The sequence below is a fragment of the Protobothrops mucrosquamatus genome, unplaced genomic scaffold (genome assembly GCF_001527695.2).
Source record: "Protobothrops mucrosquamatus isolate PMUCROS unplaced genomic scaffold, P.Mucros_1.0 scaffold11, whole genome shotgun sequence".
Lineage (NCBI taxonomy): Eukaryota > Metazoa > Chordata > Lepidosauria > Squamata > Viperidae > Protobothrops > Protobothrops mucrosquamatus.
This window is the reverse complement of record NW_015386398.1, coordinates 1,197,689-1,219,650: the sequence shown is the minus strand read 5'-3', so window position 1 is coordinate 1,219,650 and position 21,962 is coordinate 1,197,689. Positions and strand designations below refer to the sequence as shown.

Below are 21,962 nucleotides of genomic sequence, written 5' to 3'. Positions count from 1 at the left end.
CCGTAGGGTTGATCAGCTTAGGAATGATGAAAAGAGATTTGGGGAGTTTGAAACTGGAAGATAAATTCTTGCTGCCTTGGAGGTCAGACTGGGCTACAGTATTATGAGTCCATACTGGATTCGTGAGTTCCCAATTCTTCCGCAGCATCTTTTCCTTCTCTTGTGTCATGTTCTCTGCAGTTGTGAATAGTTTGAAAATCATGAGCCTGTTTCAGAATCTCACTTCCCCAAATATATCTGTACCAAATAGCAGTTTCTCTTTGGATTCACATCCCTAACAAAAATGTTCTATTAGGCTATTTTCCTCTCTGTATATACTTTTTCTCTCTAACACATATATTATATATATGTTTCAGTATTGTAATTATGTATACAGATACTTGGGATTTTTTTGATTTTGTGCTCTTATTTAATGGGACAGACACTGGAAATTAGGAATCCATCATCTCCCCATGCCTTATTGTTATTTTTAAAGTTTTTTTTTTAACCACTGCCCCTAATTTGGTCAAGCAGTAAATTACAAATAACAACTCTTGGCTGTCCTACTTGTTAATACTTTTTCTTTGTTTTTTTTTAAATAATTTGTGCTTCATTTTTATTAGATTCCCCATCCTCCTGCATTGCTTTGTTTAAAAATGTTAACAAAACAAAATGGAGACCACATTTGTTGAGTGTCTTTGTTAACCAGGGATTAATTGGACTGAAATTCCAACACCGGAAGTTTTAAAGAAGAGATTGGACAACCATTTGTCTGAAATGGTATAGGGCAGTGATGGCAAACCTTTTAGAGACCGAGTGCCCAAACTGCAACCCAAAACCCACTTATGTAATCGTCGGGTGCCGGGTGGATGTGGCCCATTGGGTAGGCGTGGCCCACTGGGTGGGCGTGGCTGCGGTGGTAACGGCCGACTGGGTGGGACTAGAAAGTTCAATCAATTAATTCCAACTTTGGGAAATCTTTTTTTTCCCAAGAGAAGTTGAAGTTGATTGATTGATTGAACCTTTTTTTTTTTTTGCACATGGCGGCAGAGGCCTAAAGCGAAAAGGTTTTATAAAACCCAGCTGAGGGCCTAGGACTGGGGCGACGGCGTGTGTGCCCACAAAGAGGGCTCTGCGTGCCACCTGTGGCACACGTGCCATAGGTTCACCACCACGTGTATAGGGTTTCTTACCTGAGCAGGTGGTTGGAATAGCAGACCTCCAAGGTCCCTTCCAGTTCTGTTGTTCTATTATTTCTGAATTAAGCTATTTGTTTTTATGGGATTGTTCAGATCTAAAGCACTGTTTTTTTTTATTGAAGAAGTCCAGGTTCAGAAATCCTGTACCATACAAATTTCAGTTAACCAGAAGGAGGTGGATTCAAACAACCCAGAGAGATTTAGATTTAGTCCTAAATAGACTAAATTGTGCTGGGAGTCAGACAGATTCCTTCTGGACAGCTAACTGCATACTCTGACATTTGTAACTGAAACCAAGTCCTAGAAAGACTTTGGTTTTTCTAGGCACTCCATCTCATCGTACTTTTCATCCCATGCCCTACGAGGGCACACTGCAAAATGGGCAGTGATGCGAGACTGTTTGCTTTTCCACTAAACCTGTCTAAGGTTGTACCAACCCTTATGGTGCCATCACAGATTTGTTTTCCCCTTCAGAGGGAAAACTGTAGGAAATGGAAAGAGAGATTACGGCTCCTTTGGCAGCTGCCAAATGAATGATCCGATCATCCAAGACTCGTGTGGACAGGTGGAAGTCTTGGTTCACAGCAAAACCTCCAGTTGGCTCAGCTCTTTAAAGCATTTTATCCCTTGGGTCTGCTACAATGATTTGGACACATTGCACATCCTGTTCTTTGAATAGTACCTGGATGGGCCCCTGGTGGAATTTCATTTGGCTTTCCTGCTGATCAGTAATATGAAGTATGATGCATCTGCCATGGTAATCGGAGATTTGAAGTTGCATTCCCCTCCACACGTTTCTGTTGCAGTTCCTTAACCATTCCTAGGAGTTTAATTAGACTGGGGAAGCGCTTTACTGGGAGGCTATGATGCTGATAAGGAAATATAGTAGTACCTTGGTACTCATCATTAATTGGTTCCGGGAGGCATGATGAGTACCAAACAAATTTTTCCCATAAGGAATATAGTGAGTCACAACACAGCTGACACCAACAAATTCTAGCTGGTATGTTGAGTACCAAACAAACAACGAGTACCGGGACAAAAATTTTATGTCAAAATGCATTGAGTACCAAATTGGGTGAGTTTCAAAGCAGTTGAGTACCAAGATACCACTGTAAATATTTCATATCTTCTTTTTTCTACAAGTAATTTCCATCAGATCCCTTCCCCTCTTCCTAGCCCATACATTGTGATTTTGTAGCCCTCCAGATGTTGAAGTCATCTTGGGTTTAGCCCAGAGTTCCCCAATCTTTCCGGCTTTGTGGACCAACGGGGGGGGGAAGGGAGATGGTTCTGCATGAGCGGCAGGCAAGCGCATTCACATGCGCAGCGCCATTTGCATGAGCGGTGGGCATTCACGCCCCCTGCACATATTCGCTTGCCACTTCCGTGGCCCAGTTCCAAATGGCTCAAGGCCTGGTAGTGGGCCGCGCCCCAAAGGTTTGGGACCCCTGGGCTAGCCAACGGGGAATTAACAGCTGTACATCATCTGGAGAGCCATTTGTCACTCACATTGGTGAGTGTTCAAGTTTCATTGGAGACATGGTGGAAGTAGGAAAGGAAAATGCACTATATTATGGAAGCTAAAACGAGTAAAAGATAAATATACTGGAATTATAATTATACCTATAATTATATATAATATATATATTATATATATTATTTATATATGATTATGCTGGGATTATCTTGGGAACCTGATTCTCCATTCTCTTTGTTGCCAACTGAACCCCCCCACCCCCCCACACACTAAATTTTCATACGTATATTTAGCTTCATTTTAAATAAAGTACAGTAGTGTATGCTAGGCTTTTGCTCACAGCACATACTTCAGTTTTATTCTTTTTTGGTGTATTTAAGAATCCGGATAGAAAATCTAATATTTGAGATATTCTTCAGAATAAATAGTATGCAACATCTCATCTCTGCTGTCTGTCAAGAGTTTCCTGCAGAAGGGAAGCAGGTATTCCCAGAGTGCACTTCCTCCATTGGCTCCCCAAAGTTAAAACATCCCCCAGGCTCAATCTGCTATTACTGGGAGGTCATGTGAGAATCGCTGCCCAAGGATTCTATGCAGGATCAGACTTCAGAAAAATCAGAAAAGGTGTGGACTCTTCTTGAAAGAATTAACTGAAGTAAGGATTGCTTTTTTTTCTAAAGCTGAGTTAAATAAAATGAGAATGCAGATGATGCAACTTGTATTAAAGCTTGAGGAAATCCTTAATGATACATAGAAAACAATATTTCCACTTAAAGTGGGGGTAAAAGCTAATTATTAGGGAAACACCATCGTCCCTGCTTTCTCTGTCTACAGTGGTATTTGATAGCAGGCCAGAGAAGATCCTCTAACCTGGATACTGATGACCTCAACTAATAGCCCTGGTGGTGCAGTAGAGTGGTTAGAGTGCAGTATTGCAGGCTAGCTCTGCCCACCGCCAGCAGTTTGATCCTGATTAGCTCAAGGTTGACTCGGCCTTCAATCCTTCCAAGATTGATAAAATGAGAACCCAGATTGTTGGGGGCAATAAGCTGACATTTGTAAACCCCGCCCAGAGAGTGCTAGGGGGCGGTATATAAGTCTTAAGCAGTATTGCTAATACTTGTTTAATTAGCATGCCTGCACCACAGTGACTATGCTGGCTAGAAGTTGTCAATTGTAGCCCCAGCCATCTAGAATCTAGATAGTATCAGACTGCAGAAGCCAATATAGATGACCTTTTTTCAAAACTGGATTCCATATTTTATTCTAAACATACATTTGGGAATCTGTGCCCATTTTTGTTAGTGATAGATCTGGCTGCAATATTTGTAGATCCCAGTCCTGCCTAACTGGAAAATAATATTTTGACTTCCTGGAAAAGACCTTGGTTGGGGGGGGGGGGAACCACTGTTTCATTTTGTTCACTAGACATTGGTGTAATCAAAACCCACAATAAGGAACCCACAAATGTCCCTTTCCCAAGAAGAGCTCTTGTTCTTCCTGAATGCGGTGACTGTCGCAAAAAACAAAATGGCCCCCAGCTTTTTCCAAAGACATATTTATTAAAAGCATTTAAAGAAGAACCAATATTTTGAAGCAAGAACTATGTTTTTCACTGATAACCGACTCCACTGAAACTTTAGGTCCCTCCAAATTCATCGATCGCAGCCAATTGTTTGGGGATTGCCGATCACCCTATTCCAGGGGTAGGCAACGTTGGCTCTTTTATGACTCGTGGACTTCAACTCCCACTGGCTCAGGAATTCTGGGAGTTGAAGTCCACGAGTCATAAAAGAGCCAAGGTTGCCTATCCCTATTCAAAAGGCATCAAACTCTCACTTTCTGGGATGAGCTTCCCCTTCCCCTCCTGCCACTGTTTCCTAGCCCTTTTGACATCCTTCCCAAATTCCCAATGGAGGCAAGTGAAATCCATGTGATAGAACCTTCTTTGTTCTATCGGCTTTGGAGACAGCAAGGGAAGGTCTGTTGCCTTGCGACTTCCTTCTTCCTTTGAGTACTGTTGGCTCTTCAAACGGTGAAACTGGCCTTCTAGCTCAGTAACCAACGCTCGGAGGTACTCAAATCCCGCCGTGCTCAGAGCGCGCACCCAGTCTTCCATGGTCTCTTGATCCTCAGCTGCCATCTTATAGGTCTGATCAGGGAAGTCATCAGGGTAGCAGATTTTAAAAGTATGAGGCTCAGAGGAGGATTCCTGCAACTCCACCGTGCAGCCTTCTAACACAATGAGCTGACAAGGAGCCCGGTCCCCAGGCTGTTCCCGGCAGATAAGAAGATTTCCTCGGAGCTCGCACCAGCAGCGCTGATAGGAAGCGGTGCGGTTATTTTTCTTGTAAAGGACGCCCTGACGGTCTGGGGGCTGGTCCAGGTGAGAAGAGGTAAGAATGCTGGCGATGTGGAGTTTGGTGGCGGACTGGCTCTGAAACTGGAGAGAAAATCATAGAAAACAGAGATGAGGGAACCTACAAGAAGATGATGAAGGAGCTAAAAGAGGAACTGAGCTGAGCACTTTTTCTTAAGCCGGGCTTCCAAAAGTGTGGAATTACATTTCCCCCAGCAACCTGGGCATGTTATAGTTTACTAACAAAGGATGTGTAAGTCATGCTTAATAGCAAGGCAAAGAAGATCCTCTAACCTGGATACTGAGGATCTCAACTAATAACCACAATGGCACAGTAGTTAGAATGCAGTATTGCAAGCTAACTCTGTCAACATCCAGCAGTTCGATTCTCACCAGATCAAAGTTGACTCAGCTTTCCATCCTTCCAAGGTCAGTAAAATGAGGACCCAGATTTTTGGCAGTAATATGTTGACTCTGTAAACTGCTTAGGGCTGTAAAACACTGTGGAGCGGTATATAACTCCAAGTGCTATTGCTATTGCTATGCTCCCTTTGTTTTAAGAAATAGTAGACAGCCATTCAAAACTGTCTAGCCATTTTGAGGCACTACAGAGAAGTTCTTTCTCTTTGGCCATTGTGGTCACCCTAGTCATGTTCTGCTCCCACCTCCTTCGCACCTGTTGGAGGTGTGAGTCCAAGAGCACTAATATTTTAAGTGCCTCCTGACCTACTAAGCATAGGGGGCCAGTGGGATGTAGCTAAAGCAGTGTTTCTCAACCTTAGCCACTTTAAGATGCATGGATTTCAACTCCCAGAATTCCTCAGCCAGCATGACTGGCTGGAGAATTCTGGGAATTGAAGTCTACACATCTTAACCTTCCCAAGATTGAGAAACATTGAATGACAGCATTATGCATTTACTCCATGCACCCTGCTAGTCAATCACTCCAATCTCGGGAATGTTCATGGGAATACTTCAGCCTCCAACACTGAGGTGCCCAACAGCTGACCTAGTTTTGACCACAAAGGAAGGAAATGAAAATTACCATTTTTTCTGTTGCTTGGTTTAGAAGGAGAAAGTGGCAGAAGTCTTGTCGATTTCACCTAGTGGAGGGGGAAAAAAACCATGCAAGTCCAGTTTTCAAGACATGTTAGTGTTTCAATAGTGATTTTTTTTAAAAAAAAATCAGGTGCTTTATTTCTTTGGTGAAGTTATTATTATTTTTTTTTAAAAAAATGGAAAACAGTGACAAGAGAGGCATGTTTCTGGCCCACACACACAGTACCAGTAGGTAGATCAGAGTGGTGTTTGCCTACCTTGAAAGGAAATGCAGCAGATGAACCAGTTATTATTGCTAGCACTATTAGACAACACTATTTTTGATATTTGATAGGAAAAAAGGGAGGGAGGGACCTTTCTGGTGGGCTGGGGGGGCAGAGCAAGCATGACAATGTAACTAAATCACAATTTACTTGGGTTTGGCTGAGATAGGACTTTCCTGGACAGCCAGTTTGATGTGGTGAATTAAGACAACAGGCTAGAAAGTAGGAGACCATGAGTTCTAGTCCTGCTTTGTGCACCATGGGCTAGTCACTTTCAGCTCTGGGAACAAGACAATGGCAAACCGCTTCCAAAAACCCTTCCCAAGAAAATTGCCAGGATATATCCAATGAGTCACCAGAGTCAAAAATTGATTTGAAGGCACCAAAAATTTCCAACTTCATCATTGTGACTTGGAACCTGTCAAACAGCCCTATAATTTATTGACTATTGTATAGTAAAGATAAACTGAATGGGTGGCATCCCATGAGTGCTAATAGGCAGCCAATGATCCGAATCTATAATAATCTCAGAGAGAGATTAAGAAGCAGATTAAGAAGCATATAAGAAGCAGATCCTCCTAGCCCCTACCTTCTTGTATTGGAAAGTTTTGTTTTAAGATAAAGATAGAGGCTGAGAGCCAGAGAAAGATAAAGGAAATAAATAGCATCTTCCTCCTGATCGAAGTCTGAATCTATTAGGGCAAGAATTCAAGAAGCTTGACAATTCAGAATTCTTGAATTCTGGGAGTTGACGTCCGCACCTCTTAAAGTTGTCAAGGTAGAAAAATATTGTATTAGGAGATGGAGAAAAAATACAGGGAAGCAAACAAAATGCTTTACTTCAGGAATCTGTGTGTTCCAGAGGAATTAGGTATAGGCGAAACTATTTAAGTTTTATCGTGTCTGAAATGTATTCTCTCTGTGTAACCTCAGTATTTGTATTTGGTTTTTTTTTGCAATTTTATAAGCAGCTACTTCTACATTGGATCCAGACCAATGGCTTTGCTCAGAGGTTCATATTGTCCTTTATATTTTTCTAAAGTGCACTGGAATTTGAGTAGGTTTATATTCCCCCCCCCTTTTTGCCAATGAATGTTTGGGTTGGGAGAATTTAAAGCTAAAAATTGCTTCTTCCTCAAGTTGCATTTAAATGATGTCTAGAGGGACTATCTCCTCAACACTAAAGTTCCAGGATTTGGCATTCTAGATTTTTATTTTTTTATTTTAAATTGCCAGGCAAGCAACATAGCTTATGGGGATCCTCTGTCTCACATATACTGGAGAAGGATGTCAAGTGGGGGTGCCCCTTTGAAAACAGTTGGAACTACCAAGCCACTGCACCAAGACAGGAGAAAGAGGTAGGATATACAGGTAGTCCTCGACTTACAACAGTTCATTTAGTGACTGTTCAAAGTTACAACAGCCCTGAAAATAGTGACTTATGACCATTTTTCACACTTAACCACTGTTGCAGCATCCCCATGGTCACATGATCAAAATTTGGAAACTTGGCAACTGACTCATATTTATGACACGTGATCACCTTTTGCAATCTTTTTACATCCTTCCATTCCCCACCATCCAGTCAGAGCTGAAGAAGCTTCTTGGATCAGAAGGGAAACGTCTTCAAAGAAAAACAAGAAAGTCCAGTTGCCTCGTGAAAAAGCATCTTTGGGGTAGGATGTAAACGTAAACACAAAATTGGAAATTGAAGACACGGGAATGAAAGGAAAACACAATGAAAAAGAGAAATGATTTGAATGAGGAAGTATAGCAAAAATTTCACAAAAAAACTGGTGAAGTAATACAGGGGAATGAAAACAGACTTTGGAGAGCGGAAAGGCTGATACAAGGGAAATTAAAAATCTACACTGAAGTAGTACAAAAAAAATCATCAGAAAAAGCCTTAAGACTTTGAGCATGCAAGGAAAGTGGATTGCAAGGAAAGGGAAAGTGATCAATTTTGTAATCGTATGTCTCCTACATCACATTGCTTGATGTAATGACATGCAGCCTTCAGACATGCCCAAATGTGGACTTAAAATAGTGGTGCAAGATTCTGAGTTTGTCAAAAAAAAAAAAAATCTTTGAAAGGAGGCTGGGTAGGGCATTTTCAGGGACATTTAAGGTAAATTAATCATAAGATCCAGATAGGATAATGAGAGAAAAATAGGACATGCAAGCACTTACCGAAGGTATTTTGCCCTTACCTTTGGGGCCAAATTCATCAGGTTTTCCCCTTAGATTTTTCGCCAGGAGTTTTCCTTTTAATTCAAAAGCAGTAATTTCCTAGGTGAAGAGGGTGGGGCTAATACTCACCTATGTCCTCTATCCAAGTGGTACTAAAGTCATTTGATCTCTTGGTCCAGGGTGACAGAGATAAGAGCAGGAAATGACTTTGATCATGGTTTCTTGTTTACTTCATCCATACTTCCCTACAAATGCGTTTGAAGAACAAATGACTAAAAAAAGGAAGATAACTTGACCACAAGCTAGAGTTCTTTCTGGTCCTAAAGGGAACCAGTTTTAGGAGGAAAATGAATTGAATATAACACAAATGCTCTGCAAAACAAAACCAAATAGCTAAGGTACTATGGGTTTTTATAGCACTCTGTTTAAACATTTGGATCTATCAAGTTTTGTATGGGTGAACCTTATATTTGTTTCTAAAGTTTTCTTTTTTAACATTTTTTCTATTTCCTTTCTATTATTCATATTGTAAGCTACTCTGAGATGGCATACTGTAATGAAATGATGAGGGTAAAGATGAGAAAAATCCTATTCAGAAAAACAATTCTAGAAATTAACTTTTCTGCTTACTTCTAGAGGGCACACAGTTCAGCTTCAGACTTATTGAAAGATAGATGGAGTTTAACTGCTAGGGGCAGGTAGTCCTCATTTAGTGACTGCCTCGACTATTAGCAGTTATGACAGTGATGAAAAAGTACCTTTATAACCAATCCTCATATTTATAACCTTTGCAAGTGTGTAAAGCAAAGGAAAGCTGAAGTGAAATCATAAGCATTGTCAGTTTCACTTAGTGATCACTTGGCTTAATGACTATGTTGTCAGTTCAAATTGTGGTCACTAAACAAGAAATAGCTATATCTGACAAATTTTGGGTAAGTTGATCTCATATATTATGGCAGATCTCCTCAATCTAATGTCCTCCTGAGGTATCTGATTTCAGTTCTACAAATCTTAGGCTGGCTATGCTGCTTGACAATTCCCATGCTGTATTTGCATAACACCATGAACCAAATGAATGAACTTTATCTGGTTATTATATGTTATATTATGTGAAAACTGGACTAAGTAAACCCTGTGTAAATTAACCATGGATATGGATAATCTATGTGGAAACAGATCTTTGCAGACAACTGTTATATGACAAAAATGTGTTTCTGCATATCATTGCCCACACATTTGTTGGGTACCCAATTTCGGTAAGCTGCATTAGGGGAACATCTGGAGGATCCTGCCCTTGGTCTCATTTTCAAAGGCCCAGCATCAAGTATAGAGAAAAGGCAATTACCACATATATCACTATCAGGAAGAATAATGATACCTCTGACTCATCAGATGATATAGTATTGGATTTAATGCCCATCAATCCATCAGCCAGGTAGTAGCCACAATCATGTAAAACAATATTTTCAAATTTGGCAATTTTAAAGTATATGGACAATTCCCAGAATTCCACACATTTTCAAAGTTGCTAAGTTTGAAAAATAGAGATAAAACCATAGCTTCAGCACTGAACTAAAATAAGGAAGGGAAGCAATTCTGGATGGAAGAAAGCATGTGCATTCTATTTTTGCATGAGAACATTGGATGAGTCCTATCTTAATAAGACCTGAACTGCTGAAGAGCCCCAGCAAATTATTCTATTTGATCCAAACTAGACTTTTAGGGATGAATGTATGTCCTAAGGCTAAGAGCTGACCAGTAAACCTAAGAGTCCAAGTTTTGCTTAAACATAGCAACTGGTTTAATAGCATAGTTGTAGTGACCAGATATCTGTAATCAAGCTCTTTTGTTGAAGTTGCATCCCCATAGTTGTATAAGGACCTCTGTGTGCTTTAACTGGTGGAAGGAACACTGGAGGATAAACTACCTAAGCTAAGTGTGAACAAATTTGGTTAATATTTGACTGGAACCAATCAAGAAAACGTGAAAGCAATAGATATATTGGGAAGACAATAAAAGGGGGAGAGGGATTAGCAAATCACTTCCTTATTGTTGCCACAAAAAAACTTTTATGAAGTTGCCAGGAGCCAAGATTGATTCAAGGAAGAGTTTCCCTAAGCCGGGAATTAAATAGTTTTATGAACAGCTCTGTAGATTCATCTTATTCTGGATATTATGTACAGTACATTGGAGAACAAAGGCATTCAATAACTAAGAAGCAGGATAAAGAACATAGGCTATTCTTGTCTATGGAGATTCTGTCATCCAGGTCATGGTTGTCCCAAAGGTACTTCTTCAAAAGGCAACTGGACTTTGTTTTTCCTTGAAGACATTTCGCTTCTCATCCAAGAAGCTTCTTCAGTTCTGAAGAACTGAAGGCTATTCTTCCTTGTTTAGAGCCTAATTAAGATAGACTTCCTCTGGCTATGGAGTTTTTATCTAGCAATTAGAATTAAGGGTAGGTCCATTTTTCACAAATTTATTTATTTAAAACATTTACATAGCTGCCCATCTTTTAACCAACTCTGGGATTCTCCCAATCTGACGGGATTTCTTTACATTTCTTCAGGTTTTCTTGGAACAGCAGCGCTTCTTAATCGCAACGACTACACCATTTGCGTTCGTTACACATCCGTCATTGAATATAATAGAGCTGGAAGGGACCTTGGAAGTATTCTAGTCCAGCCCCCTGCTCAAACAGAACATACCATTTCAGACAAGTGACTGTAGTCTCTTCTTAAAAACTTCCAGTGTTGGAGCACCCACAACTTCTGGTGGCAAGCCGTTCCACTGGTATTGCATAATTACAGATTCAGAAAAGGGCGGAAAAAAGCCAGCAAGGGCTGAAATATAAATATACTATTCCTCCTAACAGGAGAAGCTCCAGATAGGGCGAAACTATTATTGAGCGGAGAGATCCAATTAAAACAATTATAATAATAATCGTCCTCTATCCATCGCGGCATTTTATCAAAAGAAAAACACTTGGTTTCCTGCCGCCAGTTTTGCCCACACTTCCCTTCGGCCAAGTTGGGCGATGAAGTCACGGGTTGCCAGAAACAACGTCACTTCCTGTGCGCCGAGTGGGAAAATGTCTCTACCTATCGCATCATATCCGGCTCGAATGGCAGCAGGAGTCTGATGTCGATTTTTGCGCAGCACTGCTGGAAGGCTTCGAGTGCTGTTGTTGCAGCCGCCTAGGTACGACCCGGGTCGTGTGTACGGGGATGGGGTGGCGGGGAAAGTGCAAATCCGCCCATTTTAATTTAGGGACTCGCGGGGTCCCCTTGGAGAATCGGAGGAATGGGGGTTCCAGTGGTCCCTAAATGAATGTCCAGGTCGCCTCCTAAGTGTCTTCAAACGCGGTTGCTTTAGTGCAGATTTGATTAGATGCACGAGAAAAGTCGTGGGGAACCCCCGTTGGCTCCCATACGTTTTATTGAGAGACGGGAGGGGGCGGTAGGCGTCCCTTACATTCAATTCTCCAGTATGCCCAGTTGAGAAAGTATTTGGTGGGCTTCTGTTGAAATTAATGGAGACGGTTTTGGAGTTCAGGAAGGGAAGGAAACTTATTTTAAGAGATGGCAACAAAAGCCTCATTTTTGGAAGTAATGGTTTCTCATCTTTCTTGCCTCCAAAAGAAAGTGGAGAATTGTTGTCCGTAAACTGGGTTTAGCCTGGCACAGGTTCCAGTCAGAACCAGAAACGAGAGGCGGTTCAAGGAACTTTTATTGAAGTACTTCAGCAAAAGGGTCTCAGCAGCTAAAGGAGCCAAGATCCCGGACCATATACAAATACCAATTTTATACAGTTATGAATAAGGAAATTAACACCCTAAAATCAATCATTCATTGGGTTCCTTGACACATGTTTCTTTTGACTGGATTCTTCTACTTTACCCTCCTTCGTACATTGCATGTTTATGCTAATAAACTTTCTTATCAAAAGGGGTGTGTTTTATTATTATAATAAGCTAGAGGTTGCCAAAGTTTATGTCTATGTGCCTCAGGTAGCATCCTTCTAACAGCGTCCTTCTAACTCAGGGATCTTCAAACTTGGCCCTTTAATGACTTGTGGAGTTCAACTCCCAGAATTCCTCAGCCAGGCATGCTGGCTGAGAAATTCTGGGAGTTGAAGTCCACAGGCCATCAAAGGGCCAAGTTTAAAGACCCCTGTATCTAACTTGTAGCTTTCTTGTTGCTAGGCCTTAGTATCCCACCATTCGTTACTGGTCTTGTTACTCATTGTAGCTGCAATTTTCTGCCTCAGCAATTCCTTTAACAAACTTTCCCAATTCCAACCTGAGACCTTCAGAATGAAGGATTCTTCCTGTTATAACATTTGGGAATGCCTATTTGGAATAAAACTGTCATGAGGGAGTATGCAGAATTTTTTTAGATTGTGATATTTTGGGCAGTGTTTTGGTTTTGAGAGTTTATGAAATTCTTCATTTATATTAACCTATCATTAATGCCAAAGGGTAGACAATATGTATTGTGTGCATCTACACTGGTATGGGTAGCAAACGCAGAGTTGACAGTTACTTGTTTACAAACTTTCCCCAGAGGCAGTGTGTAGTAACGATAAGGTCCTTATCAGTAGAGAAACCAGCATTCTGGTAAAGCTGCATACGACGCTTATTAAAGTTTGTGTTTTGGAAGAAGTTCAGTTTGTATGAGTTTGTTAAGTCTCTCTACTGTTGACTTGGGTTGCGTTTTACAGGGTCATCATGTCAAAACGGAAAGTCACATTTGAAGATCAAGGCGATGATGATGAAGAGGAGATGAGTCTCCCAAAGAAGAAGGTGAAATAAACCTTTCTAACACCTTTGCCTAATCTGAGCTCTTCTGCCTGTTTTTGGTTAGAGTTCCTATCAATACTGATCAATCTAGTGGTAGAAGCAACTGAAAATTGTAGGACAAACCACCTGGATGGAACTCGGGTTGAGGAAGGATGTTCTTTAACTTGAGATCCAGAAAATAAAGCTAAGGGCAAACTTTTCATAACAGTGTTTTTCAATTTGGCAACTCATAAGATATAGATGGATTTTAACTCTCATGCTGGCTGGGTTATTCTGGAAGTTGAAGTCCATACATCCTAAAGTTACCACATTTGAAAAACACCAATCTGTGAAGTTAAAGGCTATAGGGATAGACTTAAATGCAGGTAGTCCTCAATTTACAACCATTTGTTTAATGACCATGTTAAGTTACAACAGCACTGAAAAAAGTGACTTATGACCATTTTTCACATGTACGACCGTTGCAGCATCCCCATGGTCACATGATCAAAATTCGGATGCTTGGCAACTGACTCATATTTATGGCGGTTGCAGTGTCCCGGGGTCATGTGATCACCTTTTGCGACCTTCTGACAAGCAAAGTCAATGGGGAAGCCACATTGACTTAACAGCTGTGTTACTAATGTAACAACTGCAGTGATTTGTTTAAGAACTGTGTCAAGAAAGGTCATAAAATGGGGCAAAACTCCCCTAACTGTCTTGCTTAGCAACAGAAATTTTGGGCTCAATTATGGTTGTAAGTCCAGGACTGCCTGTAAGTGCCTCAAGTTATCAGGGGAAAAAAAATAAAGAAAGCTACAGAGAGTAACTTGCTAATTTGAAGAGTTAGCTAATTTGTAACTTGACAATTGGGGGGAAAACAGATAAATGCTGAACTTCTGCATTCACTTCATCTCTTGAACAGCTGGTGGAACCTGCCATTGGAGGGCCAGGCAGCCGCTTTAAAGGCAAGCATTCATTGGACAGCGATGAGGAAGATGAAGAAGATGAAGGGCAGGGTAGTAAATATGACATCCTTGCATCAGATGATGTGGAGGGTAAGTAGGGAACTGTATTTATTATAGATTTCAGTAATCAGAACTTCCATATTCTTTCCTCTCTCAGTTAAAAAAAAGTCAGTAATCCCCAATATTGCGCATTTTGTTTAGGTGGCAGTTAAGACACACTGAATTCTGTGGTGACCCACCACATAATTTTAAAATCTCAATAAGAAAAATGTTTTGAAGACTTTATAATTCAAGTAGAATGATGATTTTGGAGCAGAAGGTTTCATATTTACACTTTCTACTCCAGTAATTTACTGTTTGTTAACTGTGTTAAAAATTAAAGTTAAATATTTGTATTGGTGTCAGGTCAATCAGAAATTAATCTGCTTACTTTATCTTTTTAGGGCAGGAATCTGCCACTATTGACTATGAAGATGGTGTCCGGATCACCCCTTTCAATTTACAAGAGGAGATGGAAGAAGGTCATTTTGATTCAGAAGGCAACTATTTCTTGAAAAAAGAGGCAGTGATTCGGGACAATTGGTTGGACAACATAGATTGGGTAGGTCTTTTGGGGTAGAGTTGAAGGGAAGATGACCAGTGCTATGGAAAAAGCGTGCATAAACATTATTTGAAGTAAATATAGGGGAGTTTTAGGACTGTGAAAGGAAATATCATGGACAAGCTATAGAATTCTCTGCCATCCATTCCATAATGGTCATCAGCTTAAAGCAGTGTTTCTCAATTCTGGCAACTTTAAGATGTCTGGACTTCAATTCTTAGAATTCCCTAGCTTCCTCTACATAGTACCACTCCACCAATAAAATTGAGAGAAATATTGACAGATGAAAGTGTGCTTGCAAAAAACGGAAATAACTGCAAGGATAAGCCATTTGTGTTCTTTTTCCAGACCTAAAATCCATTTTAATCTATAATATAGGTAGTCCTTGACTACTGATCACAATTGACCCCAAAATCTCTGTTGTTAAATGAGACACTTGTTAAGTGAATTTTGTGCCATTTTACGATCTTTCTTGCCACAGTTGTTAAGTGAATCACTGCAGTTGATAAGTTAGTAACAGCAATAGGACTTAGACATAGTTACCTCTCCACAGTGCTTTACAGCCCTCTCTAAGCGGTTTTACAGAGTTAGCCTCTTGGTTCCAGCAGTCTGGGTCTTCATTTTACTGACCTCAGAAGGGTGGAGGGCTGAGTCATAAGTGTGAGCCAGTTGCCAAGCAATTGAATTTTGATCACATGATCATGGGGAGGCTACAAATGTAAATGTAAAAAATGGTTCTAAGTCACTTTTTTCAGTGCCGTTGTAACTTCGAACGGTCACCAAATCAATTGTAAGTTGAGGACTATACACACACACACATATATATATATGAATAATATTAAAAATAAACAAATGATTCCTGGGTATATTCATATCGAACAGCAAACAAACTTGATCACCAGGAAAAATTATAAAACTATAAAAGTTTTAATAGATAAAAACCAAGCTTTTGTCGGTATCTTCCGACATCGTCAGGGCCAAATGCCAGTCCATGGGAGAGTTCCTTTATAGACAACACGTTGTTTGCGCCCGGCTCCTGTACCTTGTCACCGGTCCCAATTGATTGGGCTGTGCCCTAATTACAGCTTTTGTGCCGGTGACTAATCTTTTCTTGCCTCCCCTGCCTACATGTGCGATACTGTTCATTATTTCTGCATGTAACCTTGGGTCCGGTGGACTCTTTCCCCCCCTTTTTTTGGTTATTCAAGCTCTCCGTATCCCTCAGCTCCTCCCCCCTCTCACACTCCTTCCTTCCCTGTCCTAGTGGTTTTGCTGTGCTGTGTTCCCTGTCCCCCTCCTTTTTTCCACGCTCCTCATTTACATACCAGTTGTTATCCCTTAGTCTATGGGGCCACTTTATCAACCTCTCATACCCTCTCTTTACTTCCATTCTCCCCTCTTCTACATCCACACGATCCTCGCTCTTAACGTTGTTATCCCATGTCTCCTCTATTTCTCTCCCCCCCCCCCCCCCGTCTACAATGCTTTCAATCTCCGTATTAACTTGGACACCACCACCGCCCTCATCTGGTGGCCCTATTGTGGCGTGTTCTCTATCCTCTTCCTCTTTTCCATGCCCCTCATTCACATACCAGCTGTTATCCCCCGTTCCATGGGGCCGCCTCTCCAACCTCTTATACCCTCTCCTTACCTCCATTCTCCCCTCTTCTACGTTCACACAACCATCGTTCATACAGTTGTTACCCCGTGTCTCTCCTGCTTCTTCCCTCCCTCCATCTCTGATACTTAACAACTTTCGTACTAGCCCAGACGCCAACGCCACCTTCGTTTCCCTTTCCATGTTCCTTTCTTACGTTCTTATTCTTATTTCTATGAGGTTGTACCTCCAATCCCTCCATTTCCCTTTTATCCACTCTATCCACCAGTCCGTGCTCCATGATGGTCGAGCCTGCACCTCCCACGCTCTCAGCGTCAAATGTGACCATCACGGAGCAAGCAGCTTGACAGCAAGGAAAAACCCACTGACATTTCCATCACCACCCCCTCTCCCGTTTGCGTATTGGAGACCCATGCGGAGAGAACACTGAGTAGAAAGGGAATAACACCATGCGGATTGGGACCTCCATTGCACTTCCCAGCGTGTCCAATGTACCTAAAGGAAACAACACCCCCCAACAACATACAAGGAGACAACAGCTGTAACCACTCCGCTTTGGGGGTGGTCGCGCGCTCCCGAGGAGCAGCACAGCGGATAGGGGCGCGCGCGTGCACTGCCGAGGAGGAGGCGCAGAAACATGAAGGTGCTGAGGACAAGGGGAGGGGCTGGCTTGAAGCAACAGCGACCCGGAGGTACCTAAGGGACAGTAGGGCGACCGGACCGACTCACCACTCAATGACGGCCCATCCGCACCAGCGAGGACAATGGAGTGACATTCTGAGTGCTGGAGACGACACGGAGGCTGAGAGCATCGAAAATGGGGGGAGGAGGAAAACTGAGTCTGGATGGACTAATAACTATAGGGACGATTGACTGGTGGATAGAGTGGATAAAAGGGAAATGGAGGGATTGGAGGTACAACCTCATAGAAATAAGAATAAGAACGTAAGAAAGGAACATGGAAAGGGAAACGAAGGCGGCGTTGGCGTCTGGGCTAGTACGAAGGTTGTAAGTATCGAAGACAGAGGGAGGGAAGAAGCAGGAGAGACACGGAGTAACAACTGTATGAACGATGGTTGTGTGAACGTAGAAGAGGGGAGAATGGAGGTAAGGAGAGGGTCTAAGAGGTTGGAGAGGCGGCCCCATGGAACGGGGGATAACAGCTGGTATGTGAATGAGGGGCATGGAAAAGAGGAAGAGGATAGAGAACACGCCACAATAGGGCCACCAGATGAGGGCGGTGGTGGTGTCCAAGTTAATACGGAGATTGAAAGCATTGTAGACGGGGGGGGGGGGAGAGAAATAGAGGAGACATGGGATAACAACGTTAAGAGCGAGGATCGTGTGGATGTAGAAGAGGGGAGAATGGAAGTAAAGAGAGAGTATGAGAGGTTGATAAAGTGGCCCCATAGACTAAGGGATAACAACTGGTATGTAAATGAGGAGCGTGGAAAAAGGAGGGGGACAGGGAACACAGCACAGCAAAACCACTAGGACAGGGAAGGAAGGAGTNATATATATATATATATATATATATATATATATATATATATATATATATATATATATATATATATATATATATATATATATATATATATATATATATATATATGTATGTCCCGGCGCACCCTGTCGGCCCAAATATATATATATATATCTCTCTCTCGCTTTTTCCCTTTACCTTATCTATGCTTTTCTGATTTTCACCAGGTCAAGATAAAGGAACAGCCTCCCGGACAGAAGAAATCATTCAATTCTGCAGATAACAAGGAAGACGATGAAGAGGATGATGATGACGACGACGATGATGATGATCTTGAAGTAGGCCGGACACCTCTGGAGAAGAAAGAACTTCTGGAAAGGATGGTAGACTTAATGTTACCTGGTGAGACGGTAGCTAGAGCCATTCAAAGGTTTGGAGACAAGGGTGGCCCCAAAAGTAGTGGACGTCAGCGGAGGCCCTGGTCCCGCCTCAAAGTAGATGAAGTTGATCCAGCCGAGGAAGAGGATCCCCAGAAGCCTGGGTCACCTGAGCGGAAAGAGCAGCTGGAACAGCTGTCAGGGCTGGCTGACCAAATGGTAGCACGGGGGGTCTATGAGATCTACCAGGAAACCCGGGAGAAGCTGGCCGTGAGACTCCGGGCTTTGCAGCAACCTCCTGCGGCTCCTTCCTCTGCTGAACCGGAACTCGATATGTTTGCTGAGGAGATCGATGAAGCCAAACTAGGGGAGAAGACATCATCAGGTGAGTGTCCGGGGTGGGCGGGGCAACAGTGTTCTGGGAGGAGCTGGATTGGAAACACACAGTCGAGATGGTTTGCTGAATTCTATCACAGCAGGCGAGGGGTCACTTGTTGGAGTGTTTTTCACTCTGTCAAGGGGAAATTTCCTTTCAAACTTGCAAAGCTGTGTGTCAAGAGCTTATTTGGGAAAGCATACAACCCCTCATCTAACACACTCAACAAATCCTTAATTCAGTATTTAAAGTCAACCTCGGGGACTTTAACAAGTGTGGACTTCAATTCCCAGAAACCCCCAGCCAGCATGGGATTCTGGGAGTTGAAGTCTACGTATCTTAAAGTTCCCAAGGTTGAGAAACGCTGGCTTAACTGTCTGATGTTTGGGGGGGGGGTAGGTGTCTTTTATTAGGAAATTTAGGAAAATTTCTTCTGACATATGTGCTTATTCTCCAACTACAGGAAGTCAGGTGCGTGGGGAGAGTGATGATAACACACTCTCTGAGGTGATGTGGGAATATAAGTGGGAGAACACAAACACATCTGAACTTTATGGACCCTTCAGCAGCTCTCAGATGCAGGTAAGAGACCAAAGGACGATAGATGAACTTCTTGTTCACTTCCTCACTTTGTATCTGTTTTTCTCTATTCACTATCCTGTTAATGTCATTTCCCCCCCCCCCCCCCATTGGTGCAGATATCCTTTTCCCTTCTCTTATATCTCATTTATCTTTCTTTTTTCCCAAGTGACTTTTAAAAAGTGCATCTTTCTACAATTCTATTCATTTTGATTGCCATCTATTTAGTGTTACTGGTTGTTTGATTTTGCAATTGTATATAAAACTTGATTTACATTGAATACAGGTAGTCCTTGACTTACAACTGTTCATTTAGTGACTGTTCGAAGTTACAGTGGCACTGAAAAAAAGACCATTTTTCACACTTAGAACCATAACAGCATCCCCATGGTCATCTGATCAAAATTCAGACGCTTGACAACTGACTCAATTTATGATGGTTGCAGTGTCCCAGGGTCATGTGATCCCGTTTTGCGACCTTCTGACAAGCAAAGTCAATGGGGAAGCCAGATTCACTTAACAACCGTGTTACTAATTTAACAACTGCACTGATTCATTTAACAATTGTGGCAAGAACAGTCGTAAAATGGGGCAAAGCTCACTTAACAAATTTCTCACTTAGCAACATACATTTTGGGCTCAGTTGTGGTCGTAAGTTGAGGACTATCTGTACTGATGGAAGAAGGCTTCTGTTGGTGCACATTATTTTGGCCTTTCTTCCTGGCAATTGTGAGAAGGAAAGCCTGTTCCTAGGAAGATTTCCATACTGACAACCCTATGCATCAGAGGGATTTTTAATCACTTGTCACATTTACATTGTTCATGGTTGTAATTTATTTCCTTAGTCAGAATTTCTTTCTGGACAGTACATTTGCTGTGGGGATGGTGCTTGAGAATTAGTTTTGATTGATACAGCATCACTGCCCCCAATTTCATAGTAACACACCCCATGTGCATCTTTTAGAATCTGGTTCTTTTCCTGACACCCTGTGAACGATGATTTCCTTATTAGAATTTAAAAGTAACCTAAACCTAGGGCAGCATATTGGCAGTTTTGAGTGTAGGATCAGAAATGGTGCGCAGCATTCGGTTGCCTTGGAATACCAGATCTGTGATAAATGATCTTCCAGTCCTTTATTAGCAAAACATTTGTGATTAACACGGTTTGATTTGTTCTAATATGGTCCTATCAGATCCCATATTGGCTGAGTGCATTTCAGGTTGACCCTTTTGATAAGGCTGCCAATTAAGGGACCCTCTTCGACATTGGTTGCCTCTCTCGTGAAGTTGCATGCCAGATGGGTCTGTTTTCCTTCATGAATGAAGGCGGATATATACGTGTCCCAGGATAATGTCACAGGATCCCATCTGGGTCGGTCACCGGAGCTAGAGTTTTTGACTTCTGAGCTTTCAGACTCGTGCTGGAGCCCATCCTCGGGGAACTTCTCTCTAGCATAGCCTGTTTTCTTTCCTTTTCTCCTTTTCCCTGCTATCCTTCTCTCTTTTCTTTCAAATTCTCTTTTCTGTCTCTTCAGGACTGGGTATCCCAAGGCTATTTCCCTGATGGGATTTACTGCCGGAAGGCGGATAATTCCGAGGGCCCGTTCTACAATTCCAAGCGGATTGATTTTGATCTCTACACATGATCGGAACCCACCTCCTGTTCTGCCGAGCGCGAGGGATAGAGTTCAACCCAGCGACAGACTGAAAGAACTTGCCAGACTTTGGGGAGGGGGGGGTGAAGGCAAGGGGACGATATGTGTGTGTGGGGGTGGGTGGGTGGGTGCACTTGCCAAGGGGAAGAGGGGTTTGATTCACCATTTAAATTTGAGGATGTTTGGGATTTTGTGAAAAAAATAAAATAACTTTAAATTGGCTTGGTTAGTCAGCTCTCTCTATTTTCCTGCTGGCTATTACATCCCATTGCTGTAAGTTTTGTGTAGGGTAACGTTTGCCAGATACAAATAATCTTGTACAGATAGTCCTCGGCTTAGGAGCACAATTCAACCCAGCAGTTCTGCTGCTAAACAAGACAGTTGTTAAGCAAATTTTGTCCCATTTTGCGACCTTGCCACAGTTTTAAGTGAATTACTGCAGTTGTTAAATTAGTAACACGGTTGCTAGATGAATCTGGCTTCCCCATTGATTTTGTTTGTCAGAAGATCGCAAAAGGGGGAATCGCGTGACTCTGGGACACCGCAACAGTCATAAATACATGCCAGTTGCCAAGGGTCTACATTTTGATCACAGGACCATGGGGGTGCTGTCACAGTCCTAAGTGTGAAAAAACAGCCATATGTCACTCTTCAGTGCCATTGTAACTTTGGACCGTCACTAAACAAATGGTTGTGAATTGAGGATTATCTGTATGGAGGCAGGATTACTTGGGCATAGCTCATTAACCAGAGCTAATAGGATCACATGCTTCATATCAACTGCAGCAGTCAACGTGATTGTTAGTGGAAAATAAGACTTTCCCAATACTAAATGAATGGTTGTAAGTCGAAGACTACCTGAGATAGTTTCTTTCAGCCCAGCGTTTTTAAGTATATCATGTGATAATTGAAGCTTCTGCTACTCACCAGTCCAGAGCTCTTTAAACAAGGAAAATGTTTTTAAATAGATAAATATACAGATTTAAAAACACA

General features: G+C 42.0%; 2 protein-coding genes across 2 annotated transcripts; one reads left to right on the top strand and one right to left on the bottom strand.

Moving 5' to 3' along the window:
- Nucleotides 1–4,471: 4,471 nt before the first annotated feature.
- LOC114922236 (sesquipedalian-1-like) lies at nt 4,472–8,567 on the bottom strand. Its single transcript, XM_029283069.1, has 2 exons — nt 8,550–8,567; nt 4,472–5,101 (listed from the first exon to the last, which is right to left on the bottom strand). Exons 1-2 carry the CDS (start codon nt 8,565–8,567, stop codon nt 4,472–4,474), a joined length of 648 nt encoding a protein of 215 aa, XP_029138902.1.
- A 3,149-nt stretch (nt 8,568–11,716) lies between these two features.
- LOC107282741 (CD2 antigen cytoplasmic tail-binding protein 2) lies at nt 11,717–21,003 on the top strand. The gene is made up of 7 exons (XM_015810559.1): nt 11,717–11,730; nt 13,252–13,333; nt 14,235–14,367; nt 14,721–14,878; nt 18,210–18,744; nt 19,199–19,317; nt 20,850–21,003. Exons 2-7 carry the CDS (start codon nt 13,259–13,261, stop codon nt 20,958–20,960), a joined length of 1,131 nt encoding a protein of 376 aa, XP_015666045.1. The 5' UTR covers nt 11,717–11,730; nt 13,252–13,258; the 3' UTR covers nt 20,961–21,003.
- Nucleotides 21,004–21,962: the final 959 nt, after the last annotated feature.

What these genes read in the sequence shown, in the direction of transcription:
- LOC107282741 (XM_015810559.1), top strand. Translation starts at nt 13,259, where the DNA reads ATGTCAAAACGGAAAGTCACATTTGAAGATCAAGGCGATGATGATGAA. An exon ending in AGGGGAGAAGACATCATCAG is followed by an intron (nt 18,745 to 19,198) that starts GTGAGTGTCCGG and finishes CTCCAACTACAG; the next exon opens with GAAGTCAGGTGCGTGGGGAG. An exon ending in TCAGCAGCTCTCAGATGCAG is followed by an intron (nt 19,318 to 20,849) that starts GTAAGAGACCAA and finishes CTGTCTCTTCAG; the next exon opens with GACTGGGTATCCCAAGGCTA.